The following is a 13,736-nucleotide window of genomic DNA, read 5'->3' as shown; positions in this document are numbered from 1 at the left end:
AGGGTCTCTGACGCAAGGACGTATTTATTTTACGCGTAGTTTTTCATCGCCGGAAGAATCTGTCTCTGGAACAGAACAGAGTCGCAAGTATTTGTCGTACACACGTTTTGGAGTTTGATCAGAGATCGGATCTTTCGTAGCTTAACATTTCAGCTGATGAATAATGAGCACGTGTTCGATATTACCGTCGTCATCAACTCTAAGCTATCTATCAATTATCCTGATTCCAAATGGACCTGCATCGCTGTTATAAGAGAAGAGAAAAAAAATTCAGTGTGTACTTCTGCAGACCACAGTTTGGCGTCAACTTGAGACTATCTGATGCTGGATTTACATATTGATTACACAAGTGATTCCAAAGTAGTTTGAAGCGATAAATTTTCGTCAATTTCAATACCAAAACTTTTCACAGTAATGATTCAGTCTCTGGGTTTAACTAATTGGCTCGGCTGGCTAATAAGACAGGAAGAAAAGATTTGTCTCCATGCAAGCCGAGAGAGCGAAAATATGGGTAATGCAAAATCATTCGTCAGCCAAGTGGCAAGGATCAACAAGTCGGAAAACGTGACTTCGAAAGGTCTTCGGCACTCGCAGTCTTTTCTCTTCTGCGATGCGTTTTTCGGACGAATTCCACGGTGAAACTGGACGAAAGTAGGCGAGGCTGTCCGATTGCCGGATAGAATCCACTTGTTACGGTGGATCAGCGAAGCTGTTTCAGGGGTTAACGATGCATCAGTCGGTGGTCACGCAGATCACAGTTTCGCGTTTCGCGTGCTGCTCCGCTTCGCTTTGCTTCGCTTTGCCGTATCTGGAAAGGCGATAGTCTTGCTTTTGCAGGGTTGGATTACGCAGTCTGCAGACGGGCATGGCAGCTTTTACTGCAAGGAATATGCGAGGAGGCAGGCAGCTGTAGGTACAAACCGGCGGTTACTGCATCGGGTGCATCTTCCGCACGTTCCATCCTGGCCCGCATACCTGGCGGATTACAGGCACGCAGTTTCCGCTGCAAGCTCATTTCCGCGATAGTTGCACCGCTGCCGTTCAGCTACGGTGAAACACAATGCGATTGAAAGGCAAAGAGCCTCGTAAATAGATCCGCTAATTATTTCTACCGTTCAATTTCCTGCCGTTTGTGATGCCAATGCAAACCGCAGAGCTCTGCACTGTACCTGCAGCGTTGCTGCATGCACCTCATAGGTAATCGCGATTCGAGTCTCGTGTGACAAAATGTTAGTTATTGATGTTTTAAGAGCCCACTCCAAAGGACAGCTCAAAAAAATTTTTAAGAGGTCGCTCGAAATTTTTTAAAATGTCAAAAATCGTCAAAAAATTATATTAAAAAAATTATATTTTCAGTATTTTGTTTGATTTTTAATTCATCTCGTCGTGTATTGTTATCGATTCTTTTTGACTAAATTAAAGAAAAAAAATTTATGAAATTTTAATGTGAATATTAAAAAGTCGCTCGAAAAGATCTAAAGAAATGCACCAAAAAATTTAAAAAAAATTATGAGCGACCTTTCAACATTCAAATTTTGAACTGAAACTTTCGGAAACTTATTTTTTTTTTTTGTCTATAAAATTATACCGTAACGAGAAAAAAAATTAAAAAAAAAAACATCGATTTTTGACGATTTCTGACGTTTCAAAATATGTGGAGCGACCTCTTAAAAATTTTTTTTCGAACTCTCCTTTGGAGTGGGCTCTTAAAACATCAAAAACTAACATTTTGTCACACGAGACTAAAAAAAAAAAAAAAATAGTCGGTTTTTTTGCGCCACCCTAATGTACATACAAGGTTAATTTCTACTCTTCAGCTCCGTTGAATCGTTAAAATGTTCAACTTTTTTTTTTGTTCTCAGGCGAAATAATGAGCCCCGATTTAGAGTTGAATAGGAACAACACGAAAGCACACCTTTCAGTTAAAGGATAAACTTTGCGGACATTTAGCGCGGCGAAAGATGTGAGAAAAAAAAGAAACAAGATCAAGTCTCTGTTAAAGAACGGATTGCAAAAAAAAAAAAGAGTGAAAAAGAAAATGTAAAATAAGTACAAAATAAGTAACTCGCTATCGCCATAAGGTTCGTCGATGAAAAATTGCCGGCTCTGCCGTGATGCAGGAGCGTGTTTGATTTGTCCGTATATCAGAAGCACGAGGGGACGTATACCTGCAGTATCAGACATCAGCTCACGCATTTATTTGGCACTGGGCCCTATAGGCGGCGAATTGCTGCACCAGGGTACCGAAATTCGCAGGCTTAGCCTCGTCCTTAACTGCGACTAGCGCTAAAAAATCACGCTCATTTGTCCCGTGTCAGTATTTTTGATCTTTTTTTTTTCTTGACTCCTCTTTCCACCCCCGATGCACTCAGAATTTGCCGCGTTTAACGATCAGCCCACCTTTTTATACCATCACGGTATAAATAATATAATTCAACGAATATATCAGGCCCAAAATTATCTGAAATATAGCGTGAAAATTATACAACGTTTTACGTTTTAAGCTTTCTGAGATTTCATTTTATTTTTTAAGTTCATTTTGCGATTACATCGATTCCAATGTGTTATAGATAGAGACGCGAGACGCGATTATCATCCGGAGGCGACCGAAAGCTTACGCAGTCCACGCGTTAGCCGCAACTTCAGCCTCGTACTGTTATGCGATAAACGTAAGAGGCAAGGATAAAAGGGGAAAGAAAGGAGAGGAGAAGAAAAAAATTTATATCTTGGGTCTCGCGCGAAAGGTTTTCGCAAGCGTCGTAGGGAACGTCTGTGCAGTGTCCTTTGGGACGTGTTATAGTAACCCAAAGGATCACCTAGAGGGTGGTTGAAAACAGAAGAACGTCACAGAGGGGTTACCGATTTAGAATTCAATAGGGGAAGGCGCAAGGTGCAGAAAATATATCTTGATAAACCAATTCTTTGCCACAGGAAAAATGCAAATCTTTCTATGTACGTAAAAGTAACGAAAGAAAATGAATACGTAAGATAAAAAAATTAATACACTTAATGTTTTTTTTTCCTGTATCCTTTTTCTCCAGACCAATAATTTTCGTTTACTTCGAAATAATATATGTACAATTAGTAACATATTTTTTTTTTTTTACACGATTGTAAAAAATTTCACCGATATCGCGAGACTTTGTAAAGGGTTACAGTCTCGTTTACGAAATAATATATTTATTGTAAGAAGAATAGAACTAAGCAAAGAAGAAAAAGAAGAAGAAGATGAAAAAAAAACAGAAATAGAAAAAATTTTCAAAAAATATGTACAAGAGCTATACGAGTTCCGAATGGTCATCGATTTTTTTTTTGTTTTTTTTTTTTTGTATGTTTGTTCCTTTTCTCTTTCTATCCCTGGAGAATGCCGGGATATCTTCACGCACGTGTTACAATTCGCCGGGGAATTTGAAGGGACGAATTCTTTCTTCGGAGCATTTACCGATTCCGCTATCTCTCCGCCGCGTCGGTTCGAAAAACGAAGTACGAGCAATATTAGGTATAGCTATACCAAAGGCTGCAGGTTCCCTGAGCTGTTAAGATAGGTCTGGTTTTTTTTCGCCCCGGCCCACCGTGTACATACATGGAAGGGTCAAGAGGGTCGAGCGGGCCTAAGGGGCCGAGATATGTCGCTTGACTAATTTTCACTGGCATCCCCGCGATAAAAAAACTCGCCTATACCTATAACCGTCCGTGGACGGGCGCACACTCGGCGAGTCTAAAAGCTCCGGGGGCGAAAGATATTATATCCCGCGATGCCGGAGGGACGGACCCTTCGTGAGACACGGACGGGACGGCTAATAGCCTCGTTTCGCTTGCCAAAACTATTTCTTCGGATTTTATGAGGCTTATAAAAATGATATCACCCGACTGACTCAGCCTAAACACTCTCTTCCTCTCCCTTCCCTCATCACCCCTCCCAAACTTTCAGCTTCCCGCCGGGTCCAGACACTCCTGCCCCGATTATAGGTATACCTATACATATAGGACGCCTCCAGGGTCCCTTACTGCCGAAATCCCAACAGATGCTCGCACTCCTCGATTCTGATTACTTATAGCTACCTAAACGTGCCGCGTGAGTAGGTGGAAGTCGTTAATCGCAGAATTGAAAGGCGAACTTGGATCGCGATTTTTTAGATAGTTAACCGATCGATTTTATTTTATGTTGCAAATTTGTGGTGGTTCGAGATTAAAGGTTTGCAGCACCGATTTTACGCGCTGCGGAACCGACCGAATCGGAATTTTGAGAAAAGAGAAAGAATAATTCAAACTGTAAAGTAATTATAAAAGGTTTTGCGTGGTGTAACCTGGAGGTTTTTTTAAAGTTTTTCACTTTTCACTTGCCTTTCACGCGATTTCAAGCATTGGGATCCTCGAGTCAATTCGTTATGCAATTTAATCGACTAACTTTATATTATTGTCACGTTTACTTACAATAAACCAATATTGAAAATTCGGTTAAAAAATATGACTGCAAAAGAGTTAGAATCCCCATAAAAATGTAAGATAAGACTTCAAAGTTTCAAAATATTCATAAAAAGACTTCACATTCGTCATCAGCGACCGCTAAAAACCCTCGACTGATAAAATTCGGCCAAAATATTGAGTGGAAAAATGCGTGACTTAAAAGGTTAAAAAAAGAAAAGTACGCGTGTCTAGTTGTAGGTGTATATATCCAACCAACTTGATACACCTTGATGATATATGAACCGAGACGCGGAGTTGATACCCTGTGTATTATTATTGTATTTGTAACTGTTACACGTGCGATAAATTATAGTAATTTTCCGTAGAATTAATAACCTTCATAAATCAAAGCTTGATGCATCGAAAGAAGGAGAGAGGTACGCCCAACCAGCCCTCCCTCCTCTTTCCCCGCGGCGTCACGACGTCCACTTCACTTCACTTCACTTCACTTCGCTTTACTTCACTTTACTTCGCTTCGTTATCTGAATTTTCTGCAAGAGGTTGTTGTAACTGCAATCTTTTCTGTGCAGGTTAATAATTTTTTTTTCATCGACTATGTATCTAGATCCCTCTTTTTACAGGTTTGTTTCAACAACGATGCAATATTATTTTGAACAGTTCAATGGTTCTTACGGAAATCTTTGTTCAGCCCATTTTTATAGAGCGTTCAATTTCCTACAAAAATCCATCTTGCTTATTATTTATTGTACAGTAAAAATAAAATTCCAAAGTTCAGAAAAAAAATTTCCCATGTCATTTAAATGGAAATAGAAAATTGAGAATCGACACAATAGAATAACAATATTAAGGGCTCATATTTTAACAGGATTTCTGTTTAGGGATAGTCTCACGATTTTTCAACGTTTTTTTTATTTAAACACTCTAACGTACACCAACATCTATTATACTCGTATGTACGTAAGTTGTAGCCGGTCTGCAAGGCGATATTTTCCATCCCCGCTTCGTGTTTCTTAGCTCGTGATCGAGTTCACGGTTGACTGCGAATGAATTATTTTCGTTTCCGGTACACATATAGAATTACTGCCACTATACACATATACCTCTATAATAATGTATACCGCTGTACATGTTATTTTATATTTTACGCCCGCCTTGGCCGGAGAGCGTCTTTTATAAACAACTCGATAAAAACAATGAAAGAGGATGGAGAGGCGAGAACCTTTTTATATCTCTAAGGGACAGCGTGCCGGCGAACTGCAACCGTGACGAAGTCAAAGTCTTCCAAAGGATCATTATTCATATATTATAGTACGTATCGGAATTTCATCTTGACGTGTATATATAATATATTAGGGTGGCGCAAAAAAACGGACTATTTTTTTTTTTTTTTTTTGAATCTCGTGTGACAAAATGTTAGTTTTTGATGTTTTAAGAGCCCACTCCAAAGGACAGTTGAAAAAAAAAATTTTAAGAGGTCGCTGCAAATTTTTTAAAATGTCAAAAATCGTCAAAAAATTAAACTAAAAAAATTATATTTTCAGTATTTTGTTTGATTTTTAATTCATGTCGCGGTGTATTGTTAACGGTTCTTTCTTACTAAATTAAAGAAAAAAAATTTATGAAATTTTAATATGAATATTAAAAGGTCGCTCGAAAAGATCTGAAGAAATGCACCAAAAAATTGAAAACAAATTATGAGCGACCTTTCAAAATTTTAATTTTGAACTGAGACTTTCGGAAACTTGTTTTTTTTTTTTTTTTTGTCTATAAAATTACACCGTACCGAGAAAAAAAAATCGATTTTTGTCGATTTCTAACGTTTTAAAAAATGTGGAGCGACCTTTTAAAAATTTTTTTTTGAACTGTCCTTTGGGGTGGACTCTTAAAACATCAAAAACTAACATTTTGTCACACGAGACTCAAAAAAAAAAAAAAATGGTCGGTTTTTTTGCGCCACCCTAATATATAGTATGTAATCCATAGTTCGAAAGTCTTTCTTTCGAAATTCGTATTTCTCATTCAGGAATTAACCAGCTTTCAATTAATATTCGAATACGATAATCACAACTTCTTCATTTTTTATGTAATAAATAACGGAAACGACTTGATTCATTTATGACTTTGCGACAAGAAATAACAGGTATAATAATTAATATATAATTACGGAGCAGAGTTTGATTGAATTTGTAGTTTTAGAATCGATTTTACCTGCGATTGTGTCTGATTTTTCACACTCGATTATTTTTATACGTGGTGTTAACACGATATGCTCAAAATATAAGTACATGTACCAAGAATTTACAAATTGTTATTATAAATTGATCACGAATAAAGCAACGACAATCATTGTATTTGAAAATATGGAAATGACAAACAAAAGTAATAACGATATAACGTTATACTAGTACGAACAACACAGTGTAAAATTCCTGATAAATTACCATAAACGTGATCTACCTCTTGTTCGATTTCTCCTCTTCGTATTTCACGAAATAGAAAAAGTGAGAGAGGATAGCGATCGATGTAAAAAGGAAAAAAAACCAGGCTGGGAGAAAAACTTTAAATAGAAACAATAATTTCGAAGTCTTTCATATCGGCAATATATAAATCGATCGGATTGAAGGAAAAAAAATATCGATCGAAAAATAAATTGATTATGGCTGTAAATTTTGCGGTAAACGATGATGAATGTGTTTAAATTATTATTATTGTTATTATAAAAAGGTATTATTAGTTTTTCAGTCAGGAATTTCTTGATATCGTTGCTGAGTCTTCTTCCACATGGCCTGTTTCTTTTCCGTGTTTGGATCAGAATCCAAAGTCGGAACCATACCGGCATCCGAAGCACCCAGCCCCGCTTTTTTGTGATTTGACACGATTGGTACCTGGAATGAAAAAATTTGAAGATGGATGAAAATAACGATGGAATGAAAAAATTTGATGGAGAATGAAAATAACGATGAAATAAAATGCTCGACAATTTGAGGGTAAATATATAGTTGTGAAGAAATTCAAACTTAGTTTAAACAATTGGTTTAGTATACGATCTCCATAGAATTTTCCTATTTCTAGTACATTATAGTAATTCGATTTTGTCAACCATTCATCTTTGACTTTTGAATAAAATGAATTCTGTATATCTGAAAAACAAAATTTGTTTTCGATAAAATGTAATCCACGTGATCGAACTTTTTAAGCTGATTCATTTGATCTCATCGATCATCAACCTTCGATTTCGTAGTAAAATCATTTCTCCAGATCTGAAACAATATCATTTTCCCTAATACGTGATCGACGTTATCAAACTTTTTCAGCATTCATTCGATGTTACCGATCATTGATCTTCGATCATGAGATAAATTTTTTTGTTTTTCGTTCTCGAAAAGCTAAAAAAAAAACTCTTCTTCTCTTTAATGAAACCGTAGCAATCGAGAGTATTTTTCAATTTCACCGATCAATCTCCTCGCGATTTTGGGCTAAAAATTCAATCTTAACCTATAAACAAGCATTTTCGCAATTATGGACGAAATCGAATGAAAATCGCGACTCACAGGGTAGCAGGGTTTAAAATTAAGCCCAATATAACCGACGTTACACGTTGCAAGGAGTCCGAGGTACGTGCGAATGCAGGACGATGGCAGAGCTCCAGGTCGAAGAAGATGGAATTTGCATTCCGCCACCTCACGCCGGTTTTCGCGACCCTCCCCCCCCTCCTCTCCCCCCCCCCTCCTTTTTCTCGTCATCGTCTTTCCCCCCATCGTCTCGTCGCGACGACTGCCGTCTTATTGTTTTGCGGCATTGAATAAATTCGCTGTGGAGCCTTCTGCCCGGTTGGTGGAGGTTGACTCACTGCAGCCGATGGTCCGCTTCAAGGAATCCTGAGAAAGCCAAACGAGCCCCAATACACGAGGATGGCTCATGGCGGACCGTTTCGTCGGACTCTACTCATCTCGTCTCGTCTCGTCTCGTCTCGTCTCGTCTTGTCTTGTCTCGTCCGCTGGAGCTGATATCTATGCAAATTTCCCCCTCGGCGTCAGGCGCCTTCTGATAAGTAGCCGGATCATCCTGCTGCAGGCCTCGAGACTCGAATCCCGGGGGAGGAATAACCGGGATCAGGAGATCACGGGGAGCGAGGATTTCGATGCAACTGCATCGCTCGCTGCAGAACTTGTCACTTGATTCGTATCTTGCAGTTCGGTGTCTCTCTTTGTGCGTTTAGCTATTTTCTTCCCTTCTTTTTCCTTTTCTTCTTCTTCTTGTTTTTAGACATTACCCGTTATTCTTGAAGCAATTATTTTACCAACGTGCAAATTACGGCGATCGTATCGACTCGAATAATTTGCATAGTCAATCGAATTATTCTGATGTCATTTAAATAATAGTCGCTTTAATTCACTCATTTTTCCCAAATTTTGACCTATTTGATAGTCGAAATTTTTCTTTGTGCAGAAAATGAAATATATCATTTCTTAAAATAATAATAAATAGTAATTTTCAAGTTGCGAAATATTTTCAGAAATAAGAGAAACCTGTTCACAACGGGATATGCTTGAGAAAAATTATGATAAACGAATCAAATATTTGAGGGTTCGACCGAATTGTTGGAATAATTTGTCACAGCTGCTGGCACGTAAAATGAGAATCAAGGATTCGAGGATCTGCCCGAAAGCCGACTTGAATAATTCGAATTATCCGCGCATCCTTGAAACGTGATTTCTTTTTCTAACCTCGAGGAATAACGACGCGAACTTTGTGCCAAAGGAATAGCGCTGAGGAACTTGTTAAAGCGATGAAGAGTGTATGGGTGTAGATAAAAGGTGGATGACGATGAGAGAAGCGTCGAGAGCGGTGAAATCGCTGTGTCTTATAACAACAGAGATTTGGCAAGGAGGTGTGTATATATGTATACCTCCACATCGTACAATACAACGACTTTGCGTAAAAAAACGAGCATTTTGGGGCGAAAAACATTCTTAAAATTGCCAGACTGAAGAGGAACTTTAAGAGTTGATTATTTTCTGCAGACGCGAAAAAGCGTAGATATGGTCCACCCCCTTCTTCCTTCCTTCCTCTTTCTGCTGCTCCGCCGCTTTGTTAAAGTCAAACTTTCCTCGTCCTTTTCTTCTTTTATCCTTCATCTCAGAATGTATAACACAAGTTACGCGAATTCCTCATCCTCTGTATAAGGTTAGGTACATAAAGTCGTCGACGTGCCTTCTCGCCGCTTAGACTTATACGTATAGGTAGGTACATGTGCCACACATATAGGTACTATATTTTCAGAACACGGGGAAAAATTTTCTCCCAAAAAAAAAAAAATTTACCTTTGACAAGCCGGAATATTTGCAGAAAAATTTTTATTACCTTATATAAACGTTAAATTAAACACTTTTTACATATTACTTGTGCTCATGTTCAAGTAATTTCAGAAAACGTCTTAGGATCAATTTTCTTTTTCATTTCTGATTTGATTTTTAATAATTACTGCATCTGCGTGTATTTTTTTTTTTTTGTTTTTTTTTTTTATATATATATTATGATTATTTCGACTCAAAATTTTGCAATATATTTTACGAACGATTTGTAAAACTGATACTAAGTTTTTGAAATTACAATATCATTGTTGAGATTGTTTAAAAAAAACGGAACCAAATTCATTGTGTAATATAAATATGAGCTTGGTATTTATACGAGTATAAAAATTGATTCTAAAGTATCAGCTTCGTTAGAAAAAAAAAAAAAAAAAAAAAAAAAAAATAGCTGCGACTTTGCAGTGTAAACTTATTAAGAATCAAAGGTTAAATCGTTGAAAGATGCAAAAAATATACGTCAGTCTCAATACCGAATTATTAAAACAGTGAAGAAGCAAGGTTTTACAGAAATTTCAAATGTTGAAAGAAAGTAAAAATATATTTTCGATTTCTCTAAACACACCATCCACCTTGATATTTTTAAATTTGAATCTTTCACTCGAAATCCCGACTTTCTAGACTTTGAAATTCAACAATATGAAACGTTTATTCGCGTCTTTAAAAATTCTTTCTATATATATATATATTCCTCCCTCCCACTCACAAGTTTGAAAATAAAGATTGAACCGGAGGTTGACGAGGCGCACGTGGCACGTGTTTAAGGTGGGTACATGAAGAAAGTGGCGAAAGGCGGTTCCAGGCCGAGATGCGAGACCAGGCTGCGACTCTTATCGCTAAAAGCCGAGGTCGTTTCGTTTTTTCGGTCGGCCGGCCGTAGGAGAGGCCCTCAGCTGAATTCTCGCCCGTATTTGGGGCAAGTGTCTCACCGTCTGGATGTAAATGAGACCTCAACAGCCCCCAGGGGTCCCTGCGCGCCCCGCCTTTCACCCCAGACACTTGACTTACTTACTGACTCTCTCCGACCTCGTCGCTAGGCGAGGCGAAGCGAGCCGAGGGTTTCAAGCGGGGTGGACCACCCTTTCACGCTCCATTTCCGAGGATGTTCCCTGGCCGAAAGTCGATACTTTTTTATTTATTTATACCTAATCTCATCGCGAGACAATCGCACTGCATTTAGAACCCGTTTATCGCATTATCGTGTAACCCCTGACCTACAAGGACCTCCACATAAATTTCAAATTTTTTCTGGCGATTCTTAAAAATCTAGTAGATTCGTAACAACTCCGGTTATTTTTTACAATTTCACTGATAATGGATATGTTCTTTTTTTCTGCAGTAATCGATTCATGCTGCAATATTAAATATTGAAGGATGCCGACGTGATAGCAAAACCTAAGCAGAAAAAAATTAATGTGTTTTACTGAATTTGTGGAAAATAGTCTTATTGTGAAGAAATTCAATGAGCGATTCATTTTTCAAAATTACGAAGCGGTTTGAGACGAAGCATGAATGTCGAAACTGTTGTTTGTAACCCACGTTGTTTTTTAATTTGATATTTTTGGGGATCTTCGCAGCTTACGAGTATAATAATTTTACAAATACACGATGTACGACTATTTCGTTAGGGAAAATTAATAAATAAATGTCAATATTTGGCCGTAAACAACCTCGCGAATAATCTAATTGTAAATCAACTTTAAATACCTGCTAGGTATATCGATTGTGGAAGATTGACGAAGATGAAGTTAGTAACATTAACATAAATAACTAAACATCAGAGAAAAGTTCATTATTGTGGAATTTCGAAAAGTTTGGCTTTTCAAATTATGAGTATATTTTGTTTATTACGGTTTAGTAAATTTCAGAAAATCTTAAAGGTGCAAAGTAACGTTGTTTTCCTAAACCTTCAACCTCGTGAAGATTGGAAAATACTCACCGATTAACCCCTTCGTTGACATTGACGCAATAGTGCGTCAACCTTTATTTCCCTATTTAATTTGGGTTTTTGAGCTCGCTGAATCCAAATTTGAAGTTAAAATTTGTAAATTCAAAATGGCGGCACCAATATGGCTGACAAAAATCAAAAACTTCACTCGATTTAGATGAAAATTAGTATTCCGGGATTTTAGAGGACGTTTATTACGTATCTGAACACAAAATTCGAAAATTTTTAATAACCGATTTCATATGACGGACGAAAGTGCAGAAAATGGGTAACAAAATTTATCGAAATCAAGCCGTTTTTTGCATTTTCGTCCGCCATATTTGATCCGCCATTTAAAATTTTTGAATTTCTAGTTCAGATTCGTAATCAGCACTCTTAAGAATTCCAGAGTACCTATAAGTTTTCAGGAAAAAAAATTTTCCTTCATTTTGGCCATTTTTTGTCGAATTCTCTCTGCTAACGAAGGGGTTAAACGACTAAAATATACTTCCTTACAGTTTGATCCTTTTTATCGACCATCATTTGGTGCCGATACCAGCTATTCGATACAAATTAAGAAGTTAAGGTCGTAAGGGTGACCAAAACCCTTAATTTTGGCGTCTCGACGGCCCTTTTATCGCGTTTTTCCGTAGCACCTGACAGCCATGAAATCCTCTTCGCAGGTTTTGGCGCGCACGTGTTTACCCACTTTTGAAAGCGACTCCGTGGCCTAAGTGTGTTTGTGTTAAACAAACGGGGAGCCATCGGGCGAAACTCGAAGGGACGAAGAAGACATGCTCGAGACTCACTTTATCTTACAAACGAATCACCGAGGCTGTAGAAACGCTTTTAGTGGCACCACTTCCCGCGGGAGAATTAAATATCATCTAATTCATTCACTCACCACTCGTTCACCATTCCAATTAGAAATATCCTTTGACAGGTTTCGTTGGCGGTTTTCTATTAGCTTGAAGAGTTTCCAAAGACTCGTCTACTGACCTGAATAGAATAAATAAACGGTGCTAAATCCTCAGGTGCTTTTCGTTTTAAGAATAAGATCAAATTGACTCTGGAAGAGTAGAACAAGCGATCGGGTGTGACTGTTTCGAACGACATTTCCCACTGCGTGATGTGATTCTATAATCTTGTGTGAACTTGAGGATAGCGAAGATCTCTCTTTCTGGAAATTCCTGCAACTGCAGAAGTCAGTCCGTCAAACCAATGATCAAGGCAGAGTGAGTTTGTTGAAAAATGGCGATTCTTTGATCACTGTGGAAGTAAATGCAGATGACTTGCTGATGATAAACGTTAGTATAACAAGTCGATTTCCAATGGTTTGAACCTTGAAGATATCGTCCATATTAGTATCAGTTTCCATTTCTTTTGTCTTCGGCGTTGCCTCCCAAGAATGGGTACAAAATGGACTCAAATCCAGCAGCCCAACATCCCCAATCATTGAGAAATTTTTTTTTATGAAACTTCATGCAAGTATTTGAGGCGTCAGTAACGTTAGTGAATTATTTTGAGTATTTGTCATACGTATACCAATAAGTCTGCTAATTTTGAAGGCCATCATGAGCTTAATTGAGTTCAACCCGTATCCATGGGTTTGCTCTCGCCTCGAGAGCTGCGGGCGGTGAGTTGCAAGCAGAGCAAGAGTGCTCGCGATACATAACGATACGGGGTGAATGCAGAAAGATAGGTGTAACGCCCGAGGCGGACAGACGGAGAGACAGACAGACAGACTGACGTAGCAATCAGAACATACCAGCACGCATTCCCGGACACTCGACGAAGTGAGCACATAGTAGGTACAGTGTAAGTTTTGATTGGCAAGTGAAAGGCGACGGTTCAGCTGTAATAGCTCGAGTGCATGCAGATGCAGATGCCGATGCCGAGTGGTTGGAGGGCTGCTCGAAAGCTCTCGGCGAAAGGAGATGATGACGAAGAAGAAGAAGAAGAAGAAGAAGAAGATGAAGAAGAAGAAGAAGTCAATGCCCACGCGGTTGGTT

At 38.3% G+C, this 13,736-nt stretch overlaps 1 protein-coding gene across 3 annotated transcripts in view; it reads right to left on the bottom strand.

The window, feature by feature from the left end:
- LOC124416655 (angiogenic factor with G patch and FHA domains 1) overlaps nucleotides 1-13,736 on the bottom strand; it is a 47,542-nt gene that overhangs the window by 8,273 nt on the left and 25,533 nt on the right. For 2 of the 3 annotated variants that reach the window (XM_046897913.1, XM_046897912.1), the window contains exon 8: nucleotides 7,065-7,313. The exons of the other annotated variant lie outside the window; for it this stretch is intronic. In XM_046897913.1, coding sequence (XP_046753869.1) covers nucleotides 7,167-7,313 — 147 coding nt within the window. In that variant the 3' untranslated portion in view covers nucleotides 7,065-7,166. Of the gene's footprint in view, nucleotides 1-7,064; nucleotides 7,314-13,736 lie in introns of those variants that run through there. 3 annotated transcript variants of the gene reach the window in all.

The sequence above is a fragment of the Diprion similis genome, chromosome 2 (genome assembly GCF_021155765.1).
Source record: "Diprion similis isolate iyDipSimi1 chromosome 2, iyDipSimi1.1, whole genome shotgun sequence".
NCBI classification, from domain to species: Eukaryota; Metazoa; Arthropoda; class Insecta; order Hymenoptera; family Diprionidae; genus Diprion; species Diprion similis.
This window is presented reverse-complemented; position numbering and strand designations above follow the sequence as displayed.